The sequence below is a fragment of the Haliotis rufescens genome, unplaced genomic scaffold (assembly GCF_023055435.1).
Source record: "Haliotis rufescens isolate VD_foot unplaced genomic scaffold, xgHalRufe1.0.p SCAF_85, whole genome shotgun sequence".
Classification (NCBI taxonomy): domain Eukaryota; kingdom Metazoa; phylum Mollusca; class Gastropoda; order Lepetellida; family Haliotidae; genus Haliotis; species Haliotis rufescens.
In genome coordinates this window covers 486,791-513,662 of record NW_025964378.1, presented here as the reverse complement: position 1 = coordinate 513,662, position 26,872 = coordinate 486,791, and the positions used below count along the sequence as shown (strand labels likewise).

The window sequence follows — 26,872 nt, the reverse complement described above, 5'->3', positions numbered from 1 at the left end:
AGTCTCAACTATTCCCCTGTTGAGAACACATCAGATCTTGACATATGAAACGAATCCTCAATGTCTTCCGGCCAACCGTAGTCTCAGTCAGTGTCTACGTACTTGTACTTAGCTAACGGAATATTGAACCTACGTAGGCGATAGACTATAAATACAACGATCGATACCTTAATTTCCATCAGATAAATTCATAAGCTGAAATAAACCCAACAAAGAAATGCCAACGCATTTAGATACCGCGTTAAAAGAAATGGCAAAACTGCAAAGCTTGAAGTTATACATTAAGGTTATACAACCGAATGAGGTTCATTATGTTTAATATATGCACACAAAAAATGAAAATGAATATCGCATAAATTTATGATTATTATTTTATATAACCAACCAATGTCCGCATTCATTAGGCGTCTTTATGACGGAGCGATTCTATAGCTGCAACAGTTGTACACAGGATTTGACAATGCATAATCCATCAAGCGAAAGAGAAAATATTTTTGCTTGCAAACTATTAACGATTTTCTGTTACTATTTCGACGATGTAGGAAGGAGGATCTTGGACACTGTGCAGGATCAATTCCGGTTGTAACAAGCAGCTGAATAATGTGTTTGTTGAAACTCCTCGGTCTTCCAAGGTTAGGAAGCACTAATTGATTCAATTCTTTAGTCGACGTCTGTTACAACTTATGTTAAGTTATGATAAGTTTAATGTATTTGAACCCAAAAGTATAGTTGTGCCGAAGGGACACGAGGTTGAGATTTTGGAAGTATGTTAGTCTATCCTGACAATAAATACAAACTGAGGGTCGTAATTTGATGTCGACATAAATATCATAAATCATAAATCATCTTGAAATGCATTAGTCGCATCAATACAGCTCAAAAAGTATATTGGTCCCAGCCACTTACGTAACACAGTCATGAAATAAATCACTAGTTGAAAGCATCATATCCCAATTGCGTATATCGATGCTCATGACGTCAGTTACTGGATTGTCTGGTCGAGGCTCGATTATTTACATACCGCCGTCATATAACTGAAAAAGTTCTGTTTTGCTGCGTGCGGCGTTAAACAACAAACAAACAAAAACTAGGTGAAAGATGTCACTTTATTTTGTACGAAATGTAAATCGGCCTGGAACTAAATCTGTTGAGAAATACCGTTAGTCTGCACACGTGACGATGGTTCTTTATGACGTCACGATGTGACGTGGCTATATTGAGAATATGGAACGGTTTGTCTTATCACTCCTCGCTAACAAAAAACGTTTGTTTTGCGATGCATATTTAGATTATTTGTTGGAGCAAACTTCATGAAAATGTATCATAACGTTAAAAAATAGAGTACTTCTTGGTTTGAATAATTCATCTATCACACTTGAACCTCAAACTAACGGTTCATGTCAAAAGATCAACTGAGAGGCAAATCAAGGATGAGGAATGCGATATGGGATACAAATTACTTAGAAATAAAATACGTATGTCTTCAACTGGGGATATGCACACAATTGCTCACGTGGATGTATTAGATACGATGCTAGAATATATCTGTGTGCTGCTGTGGTATGTAACTCATAGATCTATGCTGATTTGCAAAAAATAAATGTATATACACTCACAGGATGCGATTAGGAACTAACATGTTTAGCTTCGTTTCAAATTATAAATATATAAAAGTAAACACGGGTGCGAGATTCAAAAGATTTCTGATATATCGCAATAATGCATAGTTTAGACAAGGTGTTTTTATGTTAAGACACTGAATAGGAAGAAGCTAATCTGCATACAAGCTTCCCTTCTCTCCCAAAAGCTAAAAATGCGTCAGTTTCTTTCAAACCCGAACCCTATCCGTACAACGTCTCCAAACAAAGAGTCAGATATATCCCCCATCTGGACAATGCCATTAGATTATCCCTGTCAAATGTGGAGTTGTATATAACTAAATCACGTGAAATAAACTCAAGCGCCATGCTTTATGTTCATACATTATACGGCGCCACGATTCGCTGTGCAGAGTTGCTTCCCTTGGGCACGCCGGGACCTATGATTGTGGGTTCGAATCCCGATCCGTCCCGATCATGTTTCTAGGTTTGTCAGCACCATACCCGTGCTCGTGGGTTTCACCGAAGTGGTAAACGTCTGAGACCTGCATCACTTCGGGCTTTCCTCCCACATTAAGCTGATACGCCGTGATATGACTGGAATACTGTTAAAAGCGGCGTTAAATACAACTTACTCACTCACTCATACACTAAACACCCAAATATCATTTGGAAATATTGCCATTATAATATTAGCCACATGTTGATAAATATTTAAACTACCACCGATACCACCAAATTACTATGAGAATACTGTCAAGACGACCGCGGCCGCGAAGGCCCAGGGCAGACAAGGCCTTAGCAACCCGTGCTTGCCGTAACGGGATCGGGACAAACGGGATCGGGTGGTCAGTCTTGCTGACTTGACTGATGCCAGTCATCGTATCCCCATTGCGTGGATCAATGCTCATGATGTGAATCACTGGATTGTCAGGTCCAGATTCGACTATTTACAGACCGCCGTCATAATTGTTAAATATTGCTGAGGGTGGCGATACACAACAAACAAACAAATAAATAAATGGCCGCGAGGACTTGGTCTTACCAAATGATGCTAAGAACAATTTGATTTTAATATGGACTGGTACAAAATATGGCATTACAAAGACGATGTCCGTCTCTGTTTTTCAATATATGCATGCCATATTGAACACAAATCAAATAGGGCAACCGGTTAGCCTAGTGGTTAAAGCCCCGGGTTCGATTCTCGACATTGGTTAAAGTCCCGGGTTCGATTCTCGACATTGGTACAATGTGTGAAGCCCATTTCTGGTGTCCCCCGCCGTGATATTGCTGGAATATTGCTAAAAGCGGCGTAACACCACACTTACTCACTCACAAATCAAATATCCTCCGTCAGGACGTAAATGCAGGATACGCATTGTGAAAATGGGTATTTTATATTGAAATACGTTGTTAGCAGTGCTTACTTATTGTCCATGTGTGTATGTTCATGCCTGTGTGTACACCGTTATCTGCATGACCTTCTCTGATTTACATTGTGTACTCACAGCGTTATAGCCTGCATTATAACTGCAACTTTCCCCCAGTATCAGCTGAACGATGCTGTCAGATTCACACGTCACAACCAACGACGTCACTGTACGCTCAAATGATGCCATTGCTTATGCACAATGACGTCTTTTGTTGACAAATAAATACCCATTTTCAGATTTCCTTTCGATTGTCATCGAAACAGAATATTTAATATTAAAAGTAAAACATGGTTTGTGGCAAGACAATATGATATCCTTATATAGCGCACTACCTGAAGGATAACCTCGTGAAATTCCGGGTTAGAATAGATCTTCATCAGCAACCCACGCTTGTCCTAGGAGGCGACTATACGTGTCGTAAGAGGCGACTATGCTTGTCGTGAGTGGTGACTAACGGGATCGCGTTCTCAAGCTATCGGACTTGATTGACGTACGGAATCGTATCCCACTTGTGTGGATCGGTGCTCATGATATCAATCACTGACTTGTCTGGACCAGACTCGATTATATACCGCCGTCATATAGCTGGAATATCGCTGAGTGCACCGTTAAACAACACACAAGCAAAACCCTCATCTACCGATGTATCTCCAAGACCCACCCTGACATCACTGTACATTCTCATGACCATCTTATCAGAAATGTAAATTTGCTGAGTAGGCATTTTCCGGATAGTAAACGAAGAATGACATTGAAAGAACACAGGTTAGAAGTTTGGAAGTCAAAGATTACAATGATTATTCGCTTATTAATGTCCATAGATAAATGGACCCTGCTATCAGTTGACCATCGTCCTTCAGTCCAATAAGAATGTCCAGATGGCTACCATGATGCCAGGTGTACATGTGTTGAATTTGTAATTGGCTATCACGGCGCAGTGTCACACAATCCAGACCCTTGTAAATGTTGCAGCACGCCATTACGGAAAGGCTGTCTGAAGGGGGGTGTTTATATGCCATGGTTCCACAGATTATCTGCTTGGTCCGGAGTATACGAATCGAGCTTGGAATTGTACCAGGGTCGAGTAACGGGAAACTATACATGGTATTTATTGGAATGTGATGGCAAAAAGACGATGCATAGTTTCTTGATTCTCAATCTTGATTTGTGGTGCACGAGTATGTGTACTCGAGTGAGCGGGTGATTTTGGTTTAACGCCGCTTTGAACAGTATTTCAGTTATATCATGCCGTGTCAGCTTGATGTGAGAGGAAAGCCTGAAGTGATGCAGATCGTTCTTCTTTTCACTGAAACTCACAAGCCGCTGAATCTCGGTGCGTTAGACGTAGGGCCGCCCGAGCCCCAACTATGGTCGAAGGCAATAAAATAAAAAAATAATTATGAAGATATGGTCCTTGATTTATGCGGGGCGGTCGGGTAGCCTAGTGGTTAAAGCGTTCGCTCGTCACGCCGAAGACCCGGGTTCTATTCCCGAAATGGGTACAATGTGTGAAACCCATTTCTGGTGTCCCCCGCCGTGATATTGCTGGAATATTGTTAAAAGCGGCATAAAACCATATTCACTCACTCACTCACTTGATTTATGCGCCAAGTATGTAACACATCAACTGTCATGAAAACGTAGTAGGGTAAAGAACAAACCACACTTCAGATTATTTTCCCCCCTTTCAAACTGATGCAATCTGTCGTGATGAATGAACGCAAACAAGTATTTAACCTTACACAAAAATAGATTGAAGAATTTGAAATTTAGAAACTTAAATCTTAGGAAACCTTTATAGCACATCACAACACAATACGCAAACCAATGGATTGCGTGGTCAGACTCGGTGCATTGGCTGACGGTGTGGAGCGTTGTTCATGATATCGATCACTGGGTTGTCTGGTCCAGACTTGATTATTTACAGCCCGGGATAGTGTTTACTGCGGCGTTACACAACACACAAACAAGCGATTTATGGTGTCCCTCGCCGTGATATTACTGGAATATTGCTAAAATCGGCCTACAACTATACTCACTCACTCACTCATTCACTCAATTATTTGAATACAAATTTGTCACTATCCTCTGAACCGGAAAACAATAAGGAGTGTCAATGTTACTCTTCGTCTGACTTATCACTCGTGAACAAGCTTCTCAAATTGATGATAAATATTGAACCATTGCACAATCAATCAGAGCTACAATAGTCATTCGCAGGTGTTAGTTTCCCCTATTAAACTACGTAAACATATTCCGTCATACGTTTTGCCATGGACGTTATTTGTTCAGTATATTTAATCATGATATTATCCTGTAAGATGTTGATAACAGTATTTTAGATTGTTTTTATATTCGAATCCCAAAGCAATGTATATTGATTTCAATCAACTAGAGTTTAATACCTTTAACACAAATTCCTTCACCTCGAAACATCGCATAAAGATTCAAAATGCATAGAAATTCTGAAGTACAGAAAATTTTAAATGCATAGAAATTTAATATTTATAGAACATTCGTGTAAATTCAAAAAGCATGGAAACTTCAAATGCACATAAATTCAAAATGCATAGAAATTCAAAATGCACAAAAACTTCCGAATGCAAAGGAATTCAATATGGTGGCAACCTCTGTACCAAGCTGTGTGACAAGAGGGATGTATTTGTTTCCCTTTATGTCGAGCATCCTCATCTACTGCTTTCTCCGTTAGTGCGTTAGAATATGCATGTGCATTTTATTCTAAATAAAAGACACTTTTTCTACAGCAACGCTTTTCACTGAAGATTTCACCGAGTCATACCAGGTGAGGTGAAATGGGGTTTAACGTCGCGTCCAAGATTATTGTACTTATATAGCGACGTACATGCACGTGTATGTGTGTGTGGCTGCTTGTACTAGTCCGGACTGATGCCGATTTATAGTGCTAGCACACTGAGATACCATGCCGCAGTTTAACATGAACACCCCACTCAGACACAGTATACTGACTCCGAGCCGACCAGTCCTTGTTTTAGCCCCTTAATGCCGAGCGCCAGACAGGGTAACAACAAGTACATCTTTTAACGTCTTTTGGTATGCCGGGCGAGTCATACCAGACATGATATGGTAGACATTCAGAGGAATTAAGTGATGTGGGAAATGGGGTTCAACGTCGCGTCCAAGATTATTGCACTTATATAGCGACATGCATGCACGTGTGTGTGTGTCTGATTGTACTAGTCCGGACTTATGCTGAGTTAATAGTGCTAGCCCACTGAGACACCATGCCGCCTTATTAACATGAATAGCCCCTTAATGCCGAGCGCCAGGAAGGGTAACAACAAGTGTACCATCTTTTGGTATGACGCGGCCGGGGATCTTCGAGCGAACCCTCGACTACTACCATTTAGTAAATTGTACATGTCACGTCACTTGTCAATAGGATGCGTGATTCCATTTTATACTTTGACCTTTCTATACTCACTGGTACTTTCTATACTATTTATGAGTCGGATTCGGCGATGGCGTGGATCGTTGCTCAGAATATCAATCATTGGATTGTCTGGTCCAGATTCGAGTATTTACAGACCGCCGTCATATGGCAGGACCATTGCTGAGTGCGGAGTTCGGTAACATACGGGCACTTAAGTTTTCAATGAAAAGAGTTGGAGTGTCGGGTGCTTCCTTGAGTACTGGACATACGTCCATATAGCATTGTGTATTAATAGAATCGCCATCACTATTTTGTCTTTTACGCCCAAAGGAATCTGTTTCGGCAGATAATCGAGACTGGTTATTCTCTGGAGTTGACTTTTTAATATAAGACGATTTAACGTCACAAGCATTGCCATGGAAAAATACGTTCAGGCACCAGTGGTTAATCTCCGATTCGGCACTCCGCTTATCTCGAACTACAGATTATTCGACATATTTATCCAAGAACGTCGACATAAAGAGGTTTGTGAATCTATGACATTTAAGTACGTTTAACATCAAATAGCCGCGGTTCGCTATTAAAGATTTGGATATAGACTCGTCGCTGCAAAGAGCTACAGGCTGTTTCGTCGTGTTTTCCTAATAGATTCCCGATTCGGACCATACCGCACTAACAACCCCGCAATAATGCACATGAAACGTAATACCACGAAAACCGCCTCCTGAAACACTTGCCGTCAAATATGTGTACTAATATTTTCGATCATGCAACTTTCTATGTACTGAACAGGTTGGAGTAATCGTTAGGGTACGGAGTTTTGGCCGCCACTGCTGAGCGCAATGGCGGTCAAACATATTTGCCGGTCCGGTTTCGTATTTTTCAACTCGATGAGTAAATACACGACTTAAAATATAAGTATTCGAATTTCTCAACTCGATGTGTAAATACACGACTTAAAATATAAGTGCTCGTATTTTTCAACTCGATAGTTAATACAAGACTTAAAATATAAGTGCTCGTATTGTTCAACTCGATGAGCAAATACACGACTTAAAATGTAAGTGCTCGTATTTTTCAACTCGATGAGTAAATACACGACTTAAAATATAAGTGCTCGTATTTCTCAACTCGATGAGTAAATACACGACTTAAAATAATAAGTGCTCGTATTTTTCATCTCGATGAGTAAATACACGACTTAAAATATATATACTCGTATTTTTCAACTTGATGAGTAAATACACGACTTAAAATATAAGTGCTCGTATTTTTCATCTCGATGAGTAAATACACGACTAAAAATATATATACTCGTATTTTTCAACTCGATGAGTAAATACACGACTAAAAATATACGTACACGTATTTGAAGGTACGTGTGATGTAAATCATATTGCATTTGTCGTTAGAACACGACGCATGCACTTTGCTGAAGGACATAAATGCGTTTATGGCCATGAGAGAAGCACATACGGTTACCTTAGCTAAACCTAAAATAATGCTTGTTAATAGTGTTGTTTCCGGCATATATAACCCCCCCCCCCCCCCCCCCCCCCACACACACACACACACACACACGCACACACACGCGCACACGCACCACGCATATTTATTTACACAACCCCTGGTACACCTGCTAAATAAGCTTAGAAACGTATCACGTTTTTCGTGCACGTTAGCCCATTCTTTAAGATAATTTAATTCATTTGCAGGATTGTTGCTCTGGGGCAACTGAAAATAGATTGTGACCTTGCCCGTCAAGCATGGTGGGTATTACCAGTGGGGCAGTACGTGATGTCATCATTTTAGCGTCTCAAAGAATGGGTTTTATGAAACTGTCGCTCACATTTTATTCATTTTTCTGTGCTGTTGCACGTGACAGATGCATAAGTACGTTTAACAGGGATACACAAAAAAATCACCAAACAGACTCATACATACACATACAAATTGAAAACATACAAATTGGTTTAATTTCAAATACACTGCAACCACGCTTATCCGGACGGTATCATTCCCAGTGAAACTATCCAAATAACTGGATGAACGAGGCAGTGGCATACAGAATGCCTGCTCATGTGGATTTAAGACGTCAACGCCAGAGAATTGTCAGTCTCGATTACCTGAAGAAACAGATTCCATTTGGCGTAAAAGGCTAAATAGTGAGTGAGTGCGTTGGGTTTAACGCCGCTTTTAACAGTATTCCAGTTATATCGCGGCGTGTCAGCTTAATGTGGGAGGAAAGCCCGAAATGATGCAGGTCTCAGACGTTTACCACTTCGGTGAAACCCACGAGCACGGGTACGGTGCTGACAAACATAATTAGGGCGAACCGGGATTCGAACCCACAATCATAGGTTTCTGGCGTACCCAGGGGACGCAACTCTGCACAGCGAATCGCGGCGCCTTAGACGACTGGGCCACCCGTGCCCCCGGCTAAATAGTGAGAACTATTATATGAATGGATCACCGACATTCCCAACATTAGCACTTTGCTCATCATAACTCGACGGATAGCCCGGGTTCCAGATTAACGGTGTCCTGATTAATGGGGTTCACTGCATACGAAAAAACATATTTATAAAACTAAAGGGGCAGTCGGAAAGCCTAGTGGTTAAAGCGTTCGCTCGTCTCGCCGAAGACCCGGGTTCGATTCCCGACATGGGTACAATGTGTGAAGCCTATTTCTGTTGTACGCCGCCGTGATATTGCTGGAATAATGCTAAAAGCGGCGTAAAACCATGCTCACCCACTCACTATGAAACTAATATATCAGGCAGCTAATCTCAGAATATGATCTTTTCATATCAAGTATTGTTTTTAATTTACACTACGTCAATCTTGACCTCTCTCCCTCTTTCAATGAGAGCCGTAGTGGAATTCAATGCGACACATTGTTCGTACCGACGTCACAGATATAGCAAGGCCTCGTATATCCTCCTCGCCTATAGGAAGCACACACCCACGTACAGTTATATGTATATTCTGCATCACGAAAAACGATTCCACTATCTTATGAGACTCTTAATGTCAGAAAAGTACTTCAGGATTCTTATCAAGCATTTATTTAATTGATTTTGGAACGATCGATGTAATCAGAGAGCGTTTGCCTTTCGTCAACTATTTACGTTCTGTTTGCAAATATTGTCTTATTTATGCAAAAGTCATTAAACGTCTGCCGATTCAGAAAGCGTACATTAGGCAGAGATTCTATTTTGATATAATTGTAGTGCAGATATGTCAACATTAGTTAATTAAAAGAAGAATGCTTCAGGCGCTGTCAATATTTCCATTAGTAGAGTCTGTCTGATTACTAGTCCTGTTACATTTTAACGACTGCTTGTCCTCGTCCCGTGGATATGATGGTCATTCGGGCTTGCCCTTAATCGTCAACGTTAAAACGTTCGTATAACTGAAGACCGCCTCCGTGGTCTAGTGGTAGAGCGTCCGCCCGGAGACTGGAAGGTCCGGGGTTCGATCCCCGGCCGCGTCATACCAAAAGACGTTAAAAGATGTTACTTGTTGTAACCCTGTCTGGTGGTCGGCATTAAGGGGCTAAAACAAGGACTGGTCGGCTCGGAGTCAGTACACTGTGTCTGAGTGAGGTATTCATGTTAAACTGCGGCATGGTATCTCAGTGGGCTAGCACTATAAATCGGCATCAGTCCGGACTAGTACAAACAGCCACACACACACGCTATATAAGTGCAATAATCTTGGACGCGACGTTAAACACCATTTCACCTCACCTCGCATAACTGAAAGACTACATCAAGCTGCGATAACCTAAATTTACTCACTCATTCATGAAGGTTCTATTTATACATACTCAGGCGTCCCCGTAGGTGCCGGAAAGACATGACCCCTGTCCGTTAGTCCGAGACTAGTGACAGTCTAGAGGGAGTAGTGGCTTTCTCCAAGGTACAATTATTGTACTTATAATACGACCTGTGAAGATCCGTGGTAGAATTTCTTCAGCAACCCATGCTTGCCCTAAAATGCGACTATGCTTGTAAGAGGCGACTAACAGGATCGGGTGGTCTGGCTAGCTGACTTGGTTGATGCATGTCATCGTATCCCAATTTCGTGGATCGAAGCTCCTGATTTCAGTCACTGGATTGTCTGGTCCAGACTCGATTATTTACAGACTGCCGTCATATAGCTGGAATATTGTTGAGTGCGGCGTTAAACAAGAAACCAACCAACATACTTAAAATACTAATCCCAAATAACCGTGGACTATTTTGAAAGGACCAATAGTGTCTTCATCAGTGTTCATGTACAAACGCACTCAACAGGTCCCGTTAAGACAAAGCGATGTAGGGTCAGTGTCAAGGTCAGGGTCAAGGTCAAGGTTAGGGTTGTGGTAACGGTTAGGGGTAAGGGTTTAGCATTAGGGTCCTCAGCGCCAAGACGATCGTAGGTCTCATGTTAAAAAATGGGAATTGCGAAAGCCGTAGCTCAAAAATCGCTCGACTGCCGGGAATTCCTAAGGCACATGTTTCTGTGAGAGAACTCTACAAGGGCAGCTGCATTCAGTATCACTAACCTGCCTACCACAGCACCGTGAGCTATCGTAACGTGTAAGTCGTTTAAATTCGATATAACATTTAAAAAGACACAACCTTATTGCTCTGGCAAAATCCATTTCGTCAATTCCGTTTGATATCAGCACACCGCTCTAAAACTATGACCTCGAGATTATAATCATTGTTCCGGGACTGTATCGGTAATATCGTGTGTAAGTAAACAAAGTTAACTCTATAATACAGGGTGTACAAACTTTCATTATGAATACCAGTTCATAACTATAATTAACAATACTCTGTAATGATTGTATCGAACTATGGAAAACTCTCGGGTACGTTTCTCAGCGGGATAACGTCAACGGATAAAAACGGTATACGTTGGGGTCATATACGGGTAAATATGTTAATACAATAGGTCTGGACGGTACAACTTTAATATTGATTGCGGCGTTAAGCAACAAACAAACTACTTTCAGAGCTTACAAATTTGGCGTCGCCCTTGTCTATCGGCCATCGAGCCAGAATTAACGATAGGGACCAAGACAAAGTTCAAGGATAATTGTTATCATTATCAAAATAAGATATACCAAAATTATGTGTCTAAAAGGGGCGCAGTTGAGGCCTTTCACAAGTGTAGGCAACTCTGGACCGGAGATATAGACAGCGAAGAAATTTTGCGAGGACGGTCCAGTTCCCATACCTGTGATTGTGGACCTCTGGCTTGGGGTCTTTTCCTGATTTGATTTGGTCGAAATTTTGCCTTGTTTCATTTTGTCGCTGTTAGAGATATCTGACTGCATTTTGGGATCCCGTTACGAAACGTTAGACAGGCCAGGTGGTATCTGAGCAGAGGTGACGTTTCAAACATTAGAGTAGCTTCCCTTTGATGAAGGGCAATTACTCTAGCGGGCTGACCTGTGAAATATTACCTGTAGCCTAGTTACGGCACTGCCTAAAAGAGAATTTGAAACTTTTTGACTATTTTCACTGTCCGACTGACTAATCACTGACTACATTAATGCGCACATTCCAGGAAAACTGACAATGTTTAGCTACCGTTTGTAAGAGATGTAAATACTTGTTTTGATAATGGAACTTGAGGAATATTATAGGATAATGAGGTTATCACGCGAGTGTGTTGGGGGATGGTAAATATCCTGTATAAGAAATAAACACTATGGAATTAGCTCGCCAAGGCCTTCTAAATACAATGTTCATTCCCAATACAGGATAATTACCACGCCAAAACACACGGTGATAAGCACGCTGTATGTTCAAAGGTCGTGGGACTTCGAGGTAAAGAGGTTTAAACTGTATCCAACATATTTACCCTGTAAATATCAACCATGTAAGTATTTGTGGCATCTCTTCCGTTCCAAATAAAAAAAATGCCTTCTCGACATGTAAGTTGCGTAGCCACGCTGGGCCTTAATCTATAAGCATAAGGGCAACTACTTTGAACAGGTACATGTACATGGGAGCTATCGGAACCTCAAGACAGTGGGGTGCTGGCGAGTTATGTAAAAAAGGACCGGGGAATTCCATAGTTTATCTCAAGATAATTTGTTTATAGGACTGTTTAACCGGGGAGGCTAGCATTAAACACGGTTAGCGTTATCTTTGTAAGCCGATTCCTGTGTTTAAATCCGATTGTACGTGTGTATTGCACGGTAATGAAAACACCCACTGTCGATGACCCCTGAAGCAGGTGTTCGCTCTGCCAGTCAAAATGAAATAAACAAGATTCTTATTTCGTTGATTGAAATCACTGTCAGGAAGCATATTTTGTAATCTTTCCCTAAAAACTACCTTTCATCGCCTTAATTGAATACACGGGATCTCATTCGTTCAACGGATGTTGTGATAAAGCAATAGTCCGAATCATTTACCATCTATTGTCGAAGTTATTTCTGAAAATTCCGTCTGGTAGTGGAAGCGAGGAACAACGATATTGATGTTGTATCGATGTGTAATTGTGTAATGCCACGGGGCATGGTTTTACAAATTACACATACTATAGACAACCGATATAAAGAACGCGTCCATGTCCAAGACACACGGGTGAAACATCATTAGTACGGACCCCGCTTATCCGGACGAGTCCAGTTGAATGTCCGGTTTAACGGGGTTCTACTGTAGCTCCATGGCGTCTTACCCTGACATGACTGATATTACCAGTAGGGCAACGCAGCACCCGGTGTCAGTCCGAAATACATACCAGACAAATATCCCGAGATCCTGCTGCAAACACCCACACCAGACGAACTATGCAGATGAAAATCAAATCAAGGCAAATCAAATCGAGTTTCGTTAGATGAGATTATGTTTTAATCAAGAATATTTGATACTTTATCAGATATGAGCAGAAATAATATTTACATCATATACTGAGAGCGATATGTTTTATCAATACAAACATATTTTTTCAAACCGCAAAACGATATTAAGTCCGTACGACTACAGTAAAATACGTTTATAATGAACACGCTTATAACGAACACGTATATTACGAACTTAAATTTTGGTCCCGGCCATTTACTGTATGGATGTTGTATATATGCTTATAACGAACTACGGTTATAACGAACTAATATAAGGGGTCCATTTGAGTTCGTTATAACCGTTGTTTATTGTACTTTTAGTAGAGATTTATAATGTTTATGGAAAGGGTTTTGTCATTTTTATTTTACCTATATCGACAGTGGGATCTGTTCGCAGATTAAATTAAATAATTTTGCGACTGTTCATCGTGAGGGTTAAGTTTGTTATTTTCATTCATCGAGTGAATAGAATAAACAACCTGGCAAAATTATAAACTTGTAAATTGTAAAAATTACAAACTTGTAAATTTTAAAAATTACAAACGTTATCAAAACGTTGCTTGTCTGAAAACAGTCGCCGAAACACTACAAAAAAACACCCATAACTATGCTATTTGTATGAAATACATCCCGAGCGATTAACAATTTCTTGTTTCTTTCATTTTCGCCAGCATCAACCATGGCTGTATTCTTTCTCTCAGGTCATATATTCCTCTGTATTTTACTTTCTAAAATTAAAATGAGTAACAGGTTCAACATATTTTCAAAACAGTTTTTCCTAGCATTTATGTAAGTTGAATTTAACAACGCCTTGAGTTATAGGGCCAAGACTCAGTTATTTAAGCATTGGATGAAGTCCCAAAGTAACACAGACTACGTAGTCGTTCTAAGAAAAACGATGGATCGTAATCGGAGCGAATTTGGTACTCCTGCTGTCGGATACTGGCATGGCTAAGGGACGTAACTATGTACAGCTAGCTGCGACGCAATGCCAACTTGACCACCAGTGACATATCTTTGAACCACAGCCATACAGTAAACTACGGTTATAACGAACACACTTATAACGAACTGACGGATATAACGAACTTACTTTTTTGGTCCCGACTATTTGCTGTAGTTATGCTGTATATATGCTTATAACGAACTACGGTTATAACGAACTAAAATTAGTAGTCCCTTTGAGTTCGTTATAACCGTACTTTACTGTATAAGGTTTATTCTACCTTCATTAAACAGTGTTCTGGTATATTGTAGATAATTCGGTGTGAGGCAAGGGTATTGCTGAAACATTATCATTTTGTGTAAAGCTGCGTACAATTAATTAAACCCGCCTCACCCAGGTGAATGTGTCAGTGGTGTTAGTGTCTCAAGTAGCCTTCAAGCATCAAACAAACATACTGCAAAAAAAACAGGATACAATATTACTGAACAAAAAGGTAAGGGACCGTGAATAAATGTTTTTTGTTTCACTACAAGACATATTCTAAAAAATATTATCCCAAACTTTTTTATTCAGTATATATGATTTTAAATTAAGGTTTTCAGAACTATAATATGTGCCAAGATTTAATTAATTTTGTTCTCAATATTTTGGAATTCTATAGCATTATGCAGCATACATTTAGCATAAAAATATGAGCATAATATACATACAGCAAATTTATATTGAACGAATAAAAGAAAAAAAGAATCACATACGACCAACTAATCTATATAATATCCTTATCAATCAGATCAAATAAAACTGTCATGCATTTCTTTAAATATGGCTGAAATATTGCCGATGTGACGTGAATTTTTTTTAACTCACTCACTCATTTCTTTAAATTCAGGACCATATATATTCATCGTCTGTTCTACAACATTGTAGGTCAACCAGTATTTCTCTAGTTCGTGAACAGAAGTAGGTCATAGCTGAGCGGCCGCGGGAGTGGACTATATTCTGCACACAACTGATGAGAATTGCATTTGATTAGTAGCTGGGGTAAGACAGGAAGTGACTGGGTACGGCCTTGTCTGCAGGTAAATGTCATCTTTGATGGCGCTAATAGGTTGCGTGCCGCTTACAACGCTCAGGAAACGTCAGGCTTACTGTGCAAAACGAAACATGGAAGCGTAGTAACAGCACGGCACAAGAGGCCGGTGGAGCGGTTTGTGCCTTTTCACGCCACACACGACGAGAAGTTGGACGTGAGTCCCAGGCGGTGGTCACAGAATTGATTTTGTGTTGAGATCACCTGCTGTGCATAATGCTATTCATTTTGCTGGAATGACTTAGGAAAAAAATGTAGATAAAAGTGGAAATTGTTTTCCTATTTTCGGACATCAGAATAATTGTTACATTTATTGTCGTTGAACTTCAAAGATCCTGCTGAAAATGTGTAGGATATGGTTTTAAATGCGAAATAGGGGCCACGGGTGGCCCAGTCGTCTAAGGCGCCGCGATTCGCTGTGCAGAACTGCGTCCCTTGGGCACGCCAGAAACCTCTGATTGTGGGTTCGAATCCCGTTCGCCCCGATTATGTTTCTAGGTTTGTCAGCACCATACCATATTTTTCAAATCCAATTGTTACGTGTATGCTTTCTTTTGTCCGGTAGTTTAATTCATTACCTCATCGTGTATTCGTACATGTGTGTTTTGAAAACACTTTTAATGGCGATATATATTACTGTAATGGCATGGCTTTAATTCATTTTTGTGTCATGATGATTTATTTATTATAGTATTTTATTCATTTTGTGACCGAAACTTGTATCGATGACAAGGTTGTGTGCCGCTTGTGTTTAAAACTCGTCACAGTAACACGTTGCCCTTCTATACGGCAACTTACCGCCTCCTTTATGTACGGCAGTTATTCGTTACACTAACCTACGGCAACTCATTCTCGCTTACCTACTGGAACTATCTGTCAGACATATCTGCAGCAACTGTCTGTCACGCTTACCTCCGGCAACTGTCTGTCACGCTTACCTCCGGCAACTGTCTGTCACGCTTACCTCCGGCAACTGTCTGTCACGCTTACCTACGGCAACTCATTCTCGCTTACCTACTGGAACTATCTGTCAGACATATCTGCAGCAACTATCTGTCACGCTTACCTCCGGCAACTGTCTGTCACGCTTACCTCCGGCAACTGTCTGTCACGCTTACCTCCGGCAACTGTCTGTCACGCTTACCTCCGGCAACTGTCTGTCACGCTTACCTCCGGCAACTGTATGTCACGCTTACCTCCGGCAACTGTCTGTCACGCTTACCTACGGCAACTCATTCTCGCTTACCTACTGGAACTATCTGTCAGACATATCTGCAGCAACTATCTGTCACGCTTACCTCCGGCAACTGTCTGTCACGCTTTCCTCCGGCAACTGTCTGTCACGTTTACCTACAGCAACTCATTCTCGCTTACCTACTGGAACTATCTGTCAGACATATCTGCAGCAACTGTCTGTCACGCTTACCTCCGGCAACTGTCTGTCACGCTTACCTCCGGCAACTGTCTGTCACGCTTACCTACTGGAACTATCTGTCAGACATATCTGCAGCAACTATCTGTCACGCTTACCTCCGGCAACTGTCTGTCACGCTTTCCTCCGGCAACTGTCTGTCACGTTTACCTACGGCAACTCATTCTCGCTTACCTACTGGAACTATCTGTCAGACATATCTGCAGCAACTGTCTGTCACGCTTACCTCCGGCAACTGTCTGTCACGCTTACCTCCGGCAACTGTCTGTCACGCTTACCTCCGGCAACTGTCTGTCACGCTTACCTCCGGCAACTGTCTGTCACGCTTACCTCCGGCAACTCATTCTCGCTTACCTACTGGAACTATCTGTCAGACATATCTGCAGCAACTATCTGTCACGCTTACCTCCGGCAACTGTCTGTCACGCTTACCTCCGGCAACTGTCTGTCACGCTTACCTACTGGAACTATCTGTCAGACATATCTGCAGCAACTATCTGTCACGCTTACCTCCGGCAACTGTCTGTCACGCTTTCCTCCGGCAACTGTCTGTCACGTTTACCTACGGCAACTCATTCTCGCTTACCTACTGGAACTATCTGTCAGACATATCTGCAGCAACTATCTGTCACGCTTACCTCCGGCAACTGTCTGTCACGCTTACCTCCGGCAACTGTCTGTCACGCTTACCTCCGGCAACTGTCTGTCACGCTTACCTACGGCAACTCATTCTCGCTTACCTACTGGAACTATCTGTCAGACATATCTGCAGCAACTATCTGTCACGCTTACCTCCGGCAACTGTCTGTCACGCTTACCTCCGGCAACTGTCTGTCACGCTTACCTACGGCAACTCATTCTCGCTTACCTACTGGAACTATCTGTCAGACATATCTGCAGCAACTATCTGTCACGCTTACCTCCGGCAACTGTCTGTCACGCTTTCCTCCGGCAACTGTCTGTCACGTTTACCTACGGCAACTCATTCTCGCTTACCTACTGGAACTATCTGTCAGACATATCTGCAGCAACTATCTGTCACGCTTACCTCCGGCAACTGTCTGTCACGCTTACCTCCGGCAACTGTCTGTCACGCTTACCTACTGGAACTATCTGTCAGACATATCTGCAGCAACTGTCTGTCACGCTTTCCTCCGGCAACTGTCTGTCACGTTTACCTACGGCAACTGTCTGTCAGACATATCTGCAGCAACTATCTGTCACGCTTACCTCCGGCAACTGTCTGTCACGCTTACCTCCGGCAACTGTCTGTCACGCTTACCTACGGCAACTGTCTGTCACGCTTACCTACGGCAACTCATTCTCGCTTACCTACTGGAACTATCTGTCAGACATATCTGCAGCAACTATCTGTCACGCTTACCTCCGGCAACTGTCTGTCACGCTTACCTCCGGCAACTGTCTGTCACGCTTACCTCCGGCAACTGTCTGTCACGCTTACCTCCGGCAACTGTCTGTCACGCTTACCTACTGAACTATCTGTCGGACATATCTGCAGCAACTATCTGTCACGCTTACCTCCGGCAACTGTCTGTCACGCTTACCTCCGGCAACTGTCTGTCACGCTTACCTCCGGCAACTGTCTGTCACGCTTACCTACTGAAACTATCTGTCAGACATATCTGCAGCAACTATCTGTCACGCTTACCTCCGGCAACTGTCTGTCACGCTTACCTCCGGCAACTGTCTGTCACGCTTACCTACTGGAACTATCTGTCAGACATATCTGCAGCAACTATCTGTCACGCTTACCTCCGGCAACTGTCTGTCACGCTTTCCTCCGGCAACTGTCTGTCACGTTTACCTACGGCAACTCATTCTCGCTTACCTACTGGAACTATCTGTCAGACATATCTGCAGCAACTATCTGTCACGCTTACCTCCGGCAACTGTCTGTCACGCTTACCTCCGGCAACTGTCTGTCACGCTTACCTACTGGAACTATCTGTCAGACATATCTGCAGCAACTGTCTGTCACGCTTTCCTCCGGCAACTGTCTGTCACGTTTACCTACGGCAACTGTCTGTCAGACATATCTGCAGCAACTATCTGTCACGCTTACCTCCGGCAACTGTCTGTCACGCTTACCTCCGGCAACTGTCTGTCACGCTTACCTACGGCAACTCATTCTCGCTTACCTACTGGAACTATCTGTCAGACATATCTGCAGCAACTATCTGTCACGCTTACCTCCGGCAACTGTCTGTCACGCTTACCTCCGGCAACTGTCTGTCACGCTTACCTCCGGCAACTGTCTGTCACGCTTACCTCCGGCAACTGTCTGTCACGCTTACCTCCGGCAACTGTCTGTCACGCTTACCTACTGAACTATCTGTCGGACATATCTGCAGCAACTATCTGTCACGCTTACCTCCGGCAACTGTCTGTCACGCTTACCTCCGGCAACTGTCTGTCACGCTTACCTCCGGCAACTGTCTGTCACGCTTACCTCCGGCAACTGTCTGTCACGCTTACCTACTGAAACTATCTGTCAGACATATCTGCAGCAACTATCTGTCACGCTTACCTCCGGCAACTGTCTGTCACGCTTTCCTCCGGCAACTGTCTGTCACGTTTACCTCCGGGAACTATCTGTCACGCTTACCTCCGGCAACTATCTGTCACACTTACCTCCGCCAACTATCTGTCACACTTATCTACTGCAACTATCTGTCAGACGTGTCCACGGCTACTACAAGTAACGCTTACGAACGACAAACGACTGTCACATTCAGCTACCACAATTGTCTGTCACACTTACGTACGGTAACATTCCACCACAGTTACCAACGTTACCTACCTGTCACACCTACATACGGTAAATGTCATTCACATAAACCCACGGGAAGTATGAGATCACTTACCCACGCATTGTATGTCGCACAATGGGTGAAACGGCCCAGGCACATTGTACCCGTTAGAAAACGATCCAAGGATGTTGGTGTGATGAGCGAACGCTTCGACCACTAGCCTACTCACGTATCCCTTACACTAATGTCTCTTCCCTGGCCAGTCATCATCACTCATTGGGAAGAGGAATGATAATCTTCACTGTTTTCTACCAATATAATGGAGGTGAGGTGAGGTGAGGTGAGGTGAGGTGAAATTGGGTTTAATATCGCGTCCAAAATTATTGCACTTCTATAGCGACGTGCATGCACGTGTGTGTGTGTGGCTGCTTGTTCTAGTCCGGACTGATGCCGATTTATAGTGCTAGCTCACTGAGATACCATGCCGCAGCTTAACATGAATACCCCACTCAGACACAGTATACTGACTCCGAGCCGACCAGTCCTTGTTTTAGCCCCTTAATGCCGAGCGCCAGACAGGGTAAAAACGAGTACCATCTTTTAACGTCTTTTGGTATGACGCAGCCGGGGATCGAACCCCGAACCTTCCAGTCTCCGGGCGGACGCTCTACCACTAGACCACGGAGGCGGCCAAATATAAAGTACATACAGATATAGACCATGATATCACTAGACAATTGCATTTTATCTATTGTTTGCCAATAGATATCCATGTATATGTGTTCAATACATATCACGTGTATTCATCACAGACTTATTATGGACGCTATTTGGAGGAATGATATTAACATTATACAATAACCAGTACAGAAAAAAGATATATCGATGCAGTAGGCGCACTCTATATAGTAAATCTATGTAACTTCGTTTGCCCTCTTTCAAAATGTTAGGCTATTTCCATCCATCAGTGTTCTGCACAGAGGAACTGTAAACGGTCATGAATGATTTATGCTCTTCGAATATGAAACCAACTCGATAAGCGTCATAATAGGACTCCTGGGAGATTTATCTCCGTTGTAAACAAAGTTTAATCAATTAATCTTTGTACTATCGTTTCGTATCAAATTTTATTATATTTTCAAGAAATATTCTTGAGAAATTTGTCTCGTGAGATATGGATCAAACTAATGAAATCGTGTATCTTCAAATGTATTGGCGAATCAATGGTTTTGCAGAGGAGAACAAATAATGCCATTTTATTGGTCCGTTACACAATGTTAAAGGATCGGTTACTATCTGGGCCAAAGCACTGAACTGAATGAGCTCTCTCTGTCTGACCTGATGTAGATATTACTACCGGTAAATGAACCTTGAGTGAGTGAGTGAGTTGGTTTATCGACGCTTTTAACAGTATTCCAGGTATATCATGGCGCGAAAGCCCAGGTTTCAGAGTGAGTGAGTGAGTTGGATTTAACGCCGCTTTTAACATTATTCCAGTTATATCGCGGCGTGTCAGCTAATGTGGGAGGAAAGCCCGAAGTGATGCATGTCTCAGACGTTTACCACCTAGGTGAAACCCACGTGCACGGGTATGGTGCTGACAAACCTAGAAACATAATTGGGGCGAACCGGGATTCGAACCCACCCAGGTTTCAGACGTTTACCGCTTTAGTGAAACGTGATATGGGTCAATCGGGAGTCGGACCTACGATCATAGATTTCTGGCGTGCACAAAAGACGCAGCTCACATCGAATTGCGGCACCTTAGACGATTGTGCCGTCCATGCCTACAAACGTACATGACGTCAAGAGATAAATATTCAAATAACAACTCTACCATTTTAAACATCGATTTCAAACAAATGACCAAGTTCTTTGCTGATATCGTACCATGAAAACGCAGGTCACTGTGTTATGGAAGCTTTCTGAATACCCGATGGGTTCCTTTAAGCAATATAAAGTCTATTTATAATATTCAGATTTATTTTTGCGTGTTTCACACTTATTAAACAAAATAAACTACAGCAATCTTCTTTTCATACGTATTGATGTACATGTCATGTAAACAACATATTTATTTTCCAAGACTCTAGTTGTGATATATTTCCTTTTTTAATTACACCAATTAAGAAATTATGAATATATTGAGGAAGAAGAAGAAGAGGAAGAAGGAGAATTATATTTTTTCTTGGTAGCCGTGCAATCGGAACGTAATTCTTGTATTTCCGATTACAGTAAACTACGTTTATAACGGACACGCTTATAACGAACTGACCGATATGACAAACTTATTTTTTAGTCCCGGCCATGTGTTGTATATATGCTGTACATATGCTTATAACGAACTACGGATATTACGAACTAAAATTAGTTGTCCCTTTGAGTTCGTTATAACCGAAGTTTACTGAAGTGTGTATTGTTAAATACGCTGCGTCTCGTAACCGGAACTTTAGTGTTTGTGCTAGGAACGATTATTTGGTCCTTCACAAGGCATTCTTAGGGTAGGAGGACCGCCTCCGTGTTCTAGTGGTAGAGCCTCCGCCCGGAGAGCGGAAGGTCCGGGGTTCGATCCCCGACCGCGTCATACCAAAAGACGTTAAAAGATGGTACTTGTTGTTACCCTGTCTGGCGCTCGGCATTAAGGGGCTAAAACAAGGTCTGGTCGGCTCGGAGTCAGTATACTGTGTCTGAGTGGGGTATTCATGTTAGTTAAACTGCAGCATGGTATCTCAGTGAGCTAGCACTATAAGCAGCCACACACACACACACACGTGCATGCACGTCGCTATATAAGTGCAATAATCTTGGACGCGACGTTAAACCCCATTTCACCTCACCTCTTAGGGTAGTTACGAATGCTGCAGTTGATTGACCTGTTAGGACACTCTGTGATCGGGGATGACCTCCCTTGGCACGAGGTGGCAGCACCCATGCGTTATAACATTCCATGACAGGGTGGCAATCGATGAGATTGCTTTGGTTTTACGTAAGACTGTATAATAGCTGCTGTATTCCGTGTATTAGGAAATATCGATATATAATGAGGTGAGGCCAGACATCCTGCACGGCTCTAGGCGGCCATCATACACTCAACGGCGATAAGAATCACCACGCTACTGTCTACTATTTGAACAAGTACCGCTCGTGTAATTTTTATTGAACTATTTATGTCTTAAATGCAGATACTGAGCTTAACCGATTGCCAATAATACTGTCTGTGTCATTATCGATATTGGTTTTATTTAAAGCAAATCGTTTGAGACTATCTTACAAATGTGTTTTTTTTCGAACGAGTGATATTGTTTTGGTTAAGTCTAGATCACGATGTACTGGAATTGTGTTCAAGAGCAGGGATTCGCCATCACTGATCATTGATTCGACTCAAATTCGTCCCGATAATGATCTTTGTTGTGTTTGAATCAAGTTTACTAGTCTCGGGACTAGCGACTAGTTCCCATGTCTAACCCTGATTTGGACGTAGGGGCACGGTTGGCCCCGTCGTCTAAGGCCCCTAGTTCTCTTTGCAGGGTTGCGTCCCTTGGGAACACCATACATGTATATTGGTGTGTCAGCACCTTAGCTTGTTCTTGGGTTTCTCCAAAGCGGTAAACGTCTAAGACAAGTATTATTTCTGGCTTTCCTCCAACAAAACGCTGACACGTCGTGGTAAGCTGTGTTAGTTGTCAAAGCGGCGTTAAACCCAACTCACTCAATCACTCACTCTCCGAATAAGACGTAGCAAATGTTCACTTACTAATTTGTCGAGAACCTTAAGAAGTTCCAAAGGGTGAAGCAGCATCACCTCATCATGATCTGGACCCACCTGGTGTTCTTGACAGTGCCATTATACATTGGTCCATCGTTCGAGTCACAAATTTGCTCCTTGTTTGAATCTGTGCCTTACAATAACATCTTCAAGAATTACATCATTCCTGTAAGATTCCCTTGTACTAACATTTCTGTGAATTGTGTTTTATGACGTTCTAAGCGTGCAAAGTTCCACAACATTGCCGCCAATATTTGGACATTTGAAAAGTCCTTTGCTTAACGTCATACTCCAATTTGAAAAGTCCATTTCTTTACGTCATAATCTTATTTGGTAAATTGGTTTATCCCAAATGCGTATTGCGCAGGTTCGGAAATTACCTGACCTTAAAAAAACAAGGTTTCTGGTTACGTAAATTGGTAGCCGTGCGACCGGGCATGCATACTGATAGATTGTCGCTATTCATTAACATTCTTAAGACTTTACAACCAACTCAGCGGCTGTTGTGGCGAGAGGCAATCGGGGGAGGGCAACACAGCTCACCGTCAAACATTGCTATTGAATTAACTCTTTACAACCTGCCGATTTACGATGACTTCAGAGGCTATAAATGTTTTCAAACCGCCACAGATCGCAGTGCAGAAAGGGGTTATGTTTTTTCTTCCAAAAGCGCTGACTTCGATTTCGCTGGTGTTTTGTGTTTGCTCGATGACTGTGAGTTGGCTAGTTGTGGAAATATTTTCATTTCAACTGTAATTTATATGAGTTTGATGAATAGCTGTAGTAGCCAGTTAGTCAGATCTGTAGGAGGCAGCATGATATCAGGGCATTATCAAGTTACAGTGACCCGCTCATTTTTTATAACAAGCGGGCGGTTTAATGATAATTCTATTCATTTTAGCTATAATGTTTCGTAAACCTCGAACAGGGTGATGCAAATACTGGCAGTATATTTTTGTTTGTTTGTTTGTTTGTTTGTTTGTTTCTTTGATGTTTAACGCCGCACTCAGCAATATTTGAGCTATATGACGGCGGTCTGTAAATAATTGAGTCTGGACCAGGGACTGACATCATGAGCATCGATCTACGCAATAAAGATACGATGACATGCATTAACCAAGTTAGCGAACCTCACGCAGGGGTAGAAACTAACATATTTAGTCCACTAGTCCTTATAATGATAACATATAGCAAAACCCTTAAAATTGCACATTTCTACTTGTCCTTATGATACCTTTACTATTGGCCAGTTTGGCAAGGACTACAGGAATAGTGCCGATTTCTGACGTTGACCTGACCACCAGGGCCCACTTGCACAAAGCGATCTTAGCGCTACGACTATTGTAAGCCTATGTTAAAGTACGGGAGTTCCGATCATCTTAGCGTTAAGATCGCTTTGTGCAAGTGGACCCAGATCCCGTGCGTCGCCTCTGACGACAAGCATGGGTTGCTGAAGATCAATTCTTAACCCGTATCTTCACTGGTCTGAACCAACACAATCCATGCCTAGTCAGCTCATACACTATTATAATAAATTACATTACATTACAAATTACAATGAAATGTAATGTAATGTGATATAGTGTAATATTTAATAATAATGTATGAACTGACTAAGCATAAATTTTGTTGGAGTACGTTTTTAATGTACATATAACCTAATATTATTAATATAAAACGTCAAAACCGGAGAATAACCAGTCTCTTTTATCCGCCGAAATAGATTACATTGGGCGTAAAGGGCAAGATAGCGATGGCAAATATAAGAAAATGATTCATGCAAATTATTAGAAAAGGATTATTTGGATGTGGTTTCAAGGCCCTTTTGGTCACTAGATTTGACAAATATCAAAGTTCGAAAATCTCTGAAAAAGGGTGATACAATTTGCAGTTGTGCTCATATAACAGCAATGCTTGTTACATTTAACACCTATTGAGGTCGTTACCACGTCGCGTTATACGTGGCGTATAACATTCCAGATCTATACTCGTGTGAAAGGGCTGATGTTAGGACATTAGAGTGAGTGAATGAATGTTATTTTAGGCTGCAATCAGCAATAAACAACAACAATGTGTGGCTGATCCACAATGAGTGAGTGAGTGAGTGAGTTGGGTTTAACGGTGTTTTAAAACAGTATTCCAGTTATATAACGGCGTGTCAGCTCAATGTGGGTCTCAGACCTTATTGCTTTGGTGAAACCCAAGAGCAAGGGTAAGGTGCTGACAAAACTAGAAACATAATCGGGACGAACCGGATTCGAACCCACAATCAAAGGTTTCTGGCGTGTTCAAGGGACGCAACTCTGCACAGCGAATCGCGGCGCTTGAGACAACTGGGTCACCCGTGCCCATTTCACCACACTCATCTTATACTTTGTATTGTTTTTTCCAGATTTCGTAAGAAGGGCGAGAAGATCCTGCACAGTAAATACATCGTCATCTTTGTCATCATCCTGACCATCACCGACTGCGCCCTCGTCATCGGGGAGCTTATCCTAGATCTGTACAGTGTTAAAAGTAAGACGACCAACACATTTTGAGGATGCAACACGACTCCACCCCACCCTGAATCCTAAATACCATCTAATATGTTAATCTGAGTCTCACTTGCTCACCCCTGAATCCCGAATACCACTGAACACAAATCTCAAAAGCACATGTCAAATTCACTACAAAGGCAGAGCGAAAATGGGTCCTATGTCATATTTGGGTGTAACTTTAGGCTCCCTTAGACAATGTGTACAACCTACAGTAAACTACGGTTATAACGAACAAGCTTTTAACGAACTACGGTTATTGCGAACTACGGTTATAACGAACTAAAAATAGTAGTCCCTTTGAGTAAACTACGGTTATAACGAACTCAAAGGGACTGCTATTTTCAGTTCGTTATAACCGTGGTTTACTGTATATGCTGAGTGCGGCGTCAAACAAAAGCAAATATTTACCTTTGTATGTACGTCAAGGTGTTTACTTGACATGTTTGTACATGTGTATTCACATATTGTTGTTTGTTGTTTAACGACACGACAATCCGGTGATCGATATTGTGAGCAACGATCCACGTCATCGGGGTGCGACACACAAAGTTATAGAGGCTGACCATCCGATCCATCTCGTGGCGTCTTACGACCAGCATAGGTTGTTGGGGACCTATTCTAACCCTATTCTAATCCCCTTATGTAAATGTGCGCACATGGGGGACACCAGAAATGTGCTTCACACATTGTACCCATGTCGGGAATCGAGCCCGGGTCTTCGGCGTGACGAGCGAACGCTTTAACTACTAGGCTACCCGACCGCCCCCGCACATGTGTGGACGGGGTATTAGGTCATGCGAATGGGGTATTTGGTCATCAAGTATTATTTTGCGTGTTTCTCATTTCCATGCATGCTTACATATTTAAAAATATGAAAGATTTTTTTAAAATAAAAAATAAAAACAATCTCCATACTTATGATCAATCAGCACCAGGGGCAGCGGTTGCTGAAATAATGAAAACTTAAATTAAAAAGCGTATATTTGAGAAAACAACAGACACATATTCTACTGCTTAAGAAATATGGT

At 42.1% G+C, this 26,872-nt stretch overlaps 1 protein-coding gene across 2 annotated transcripts in view; it reads left to right on the top strand.

Annotated features, from left to right (window-relative positions):
- Window positions 1-26,872, top strand: part of LOC124146915 — a 137,465-nt gene that overhangs the window by 33,141 nt on the left and 77,452 nt on the right. For both annotated transcript variants that reach the window (XM_046517475.2, XM_046517476.2), the window contains exon 2: window positions 25,697-25,821. In XM_046517475.2, the coding sequence (XP_046373431.1) occupies window positions 25,697-25,821 (125 nt within the window). The remainder of the gene's footprint in view (window positions 1-25,696; window positions 25,822-26,872) is intronic.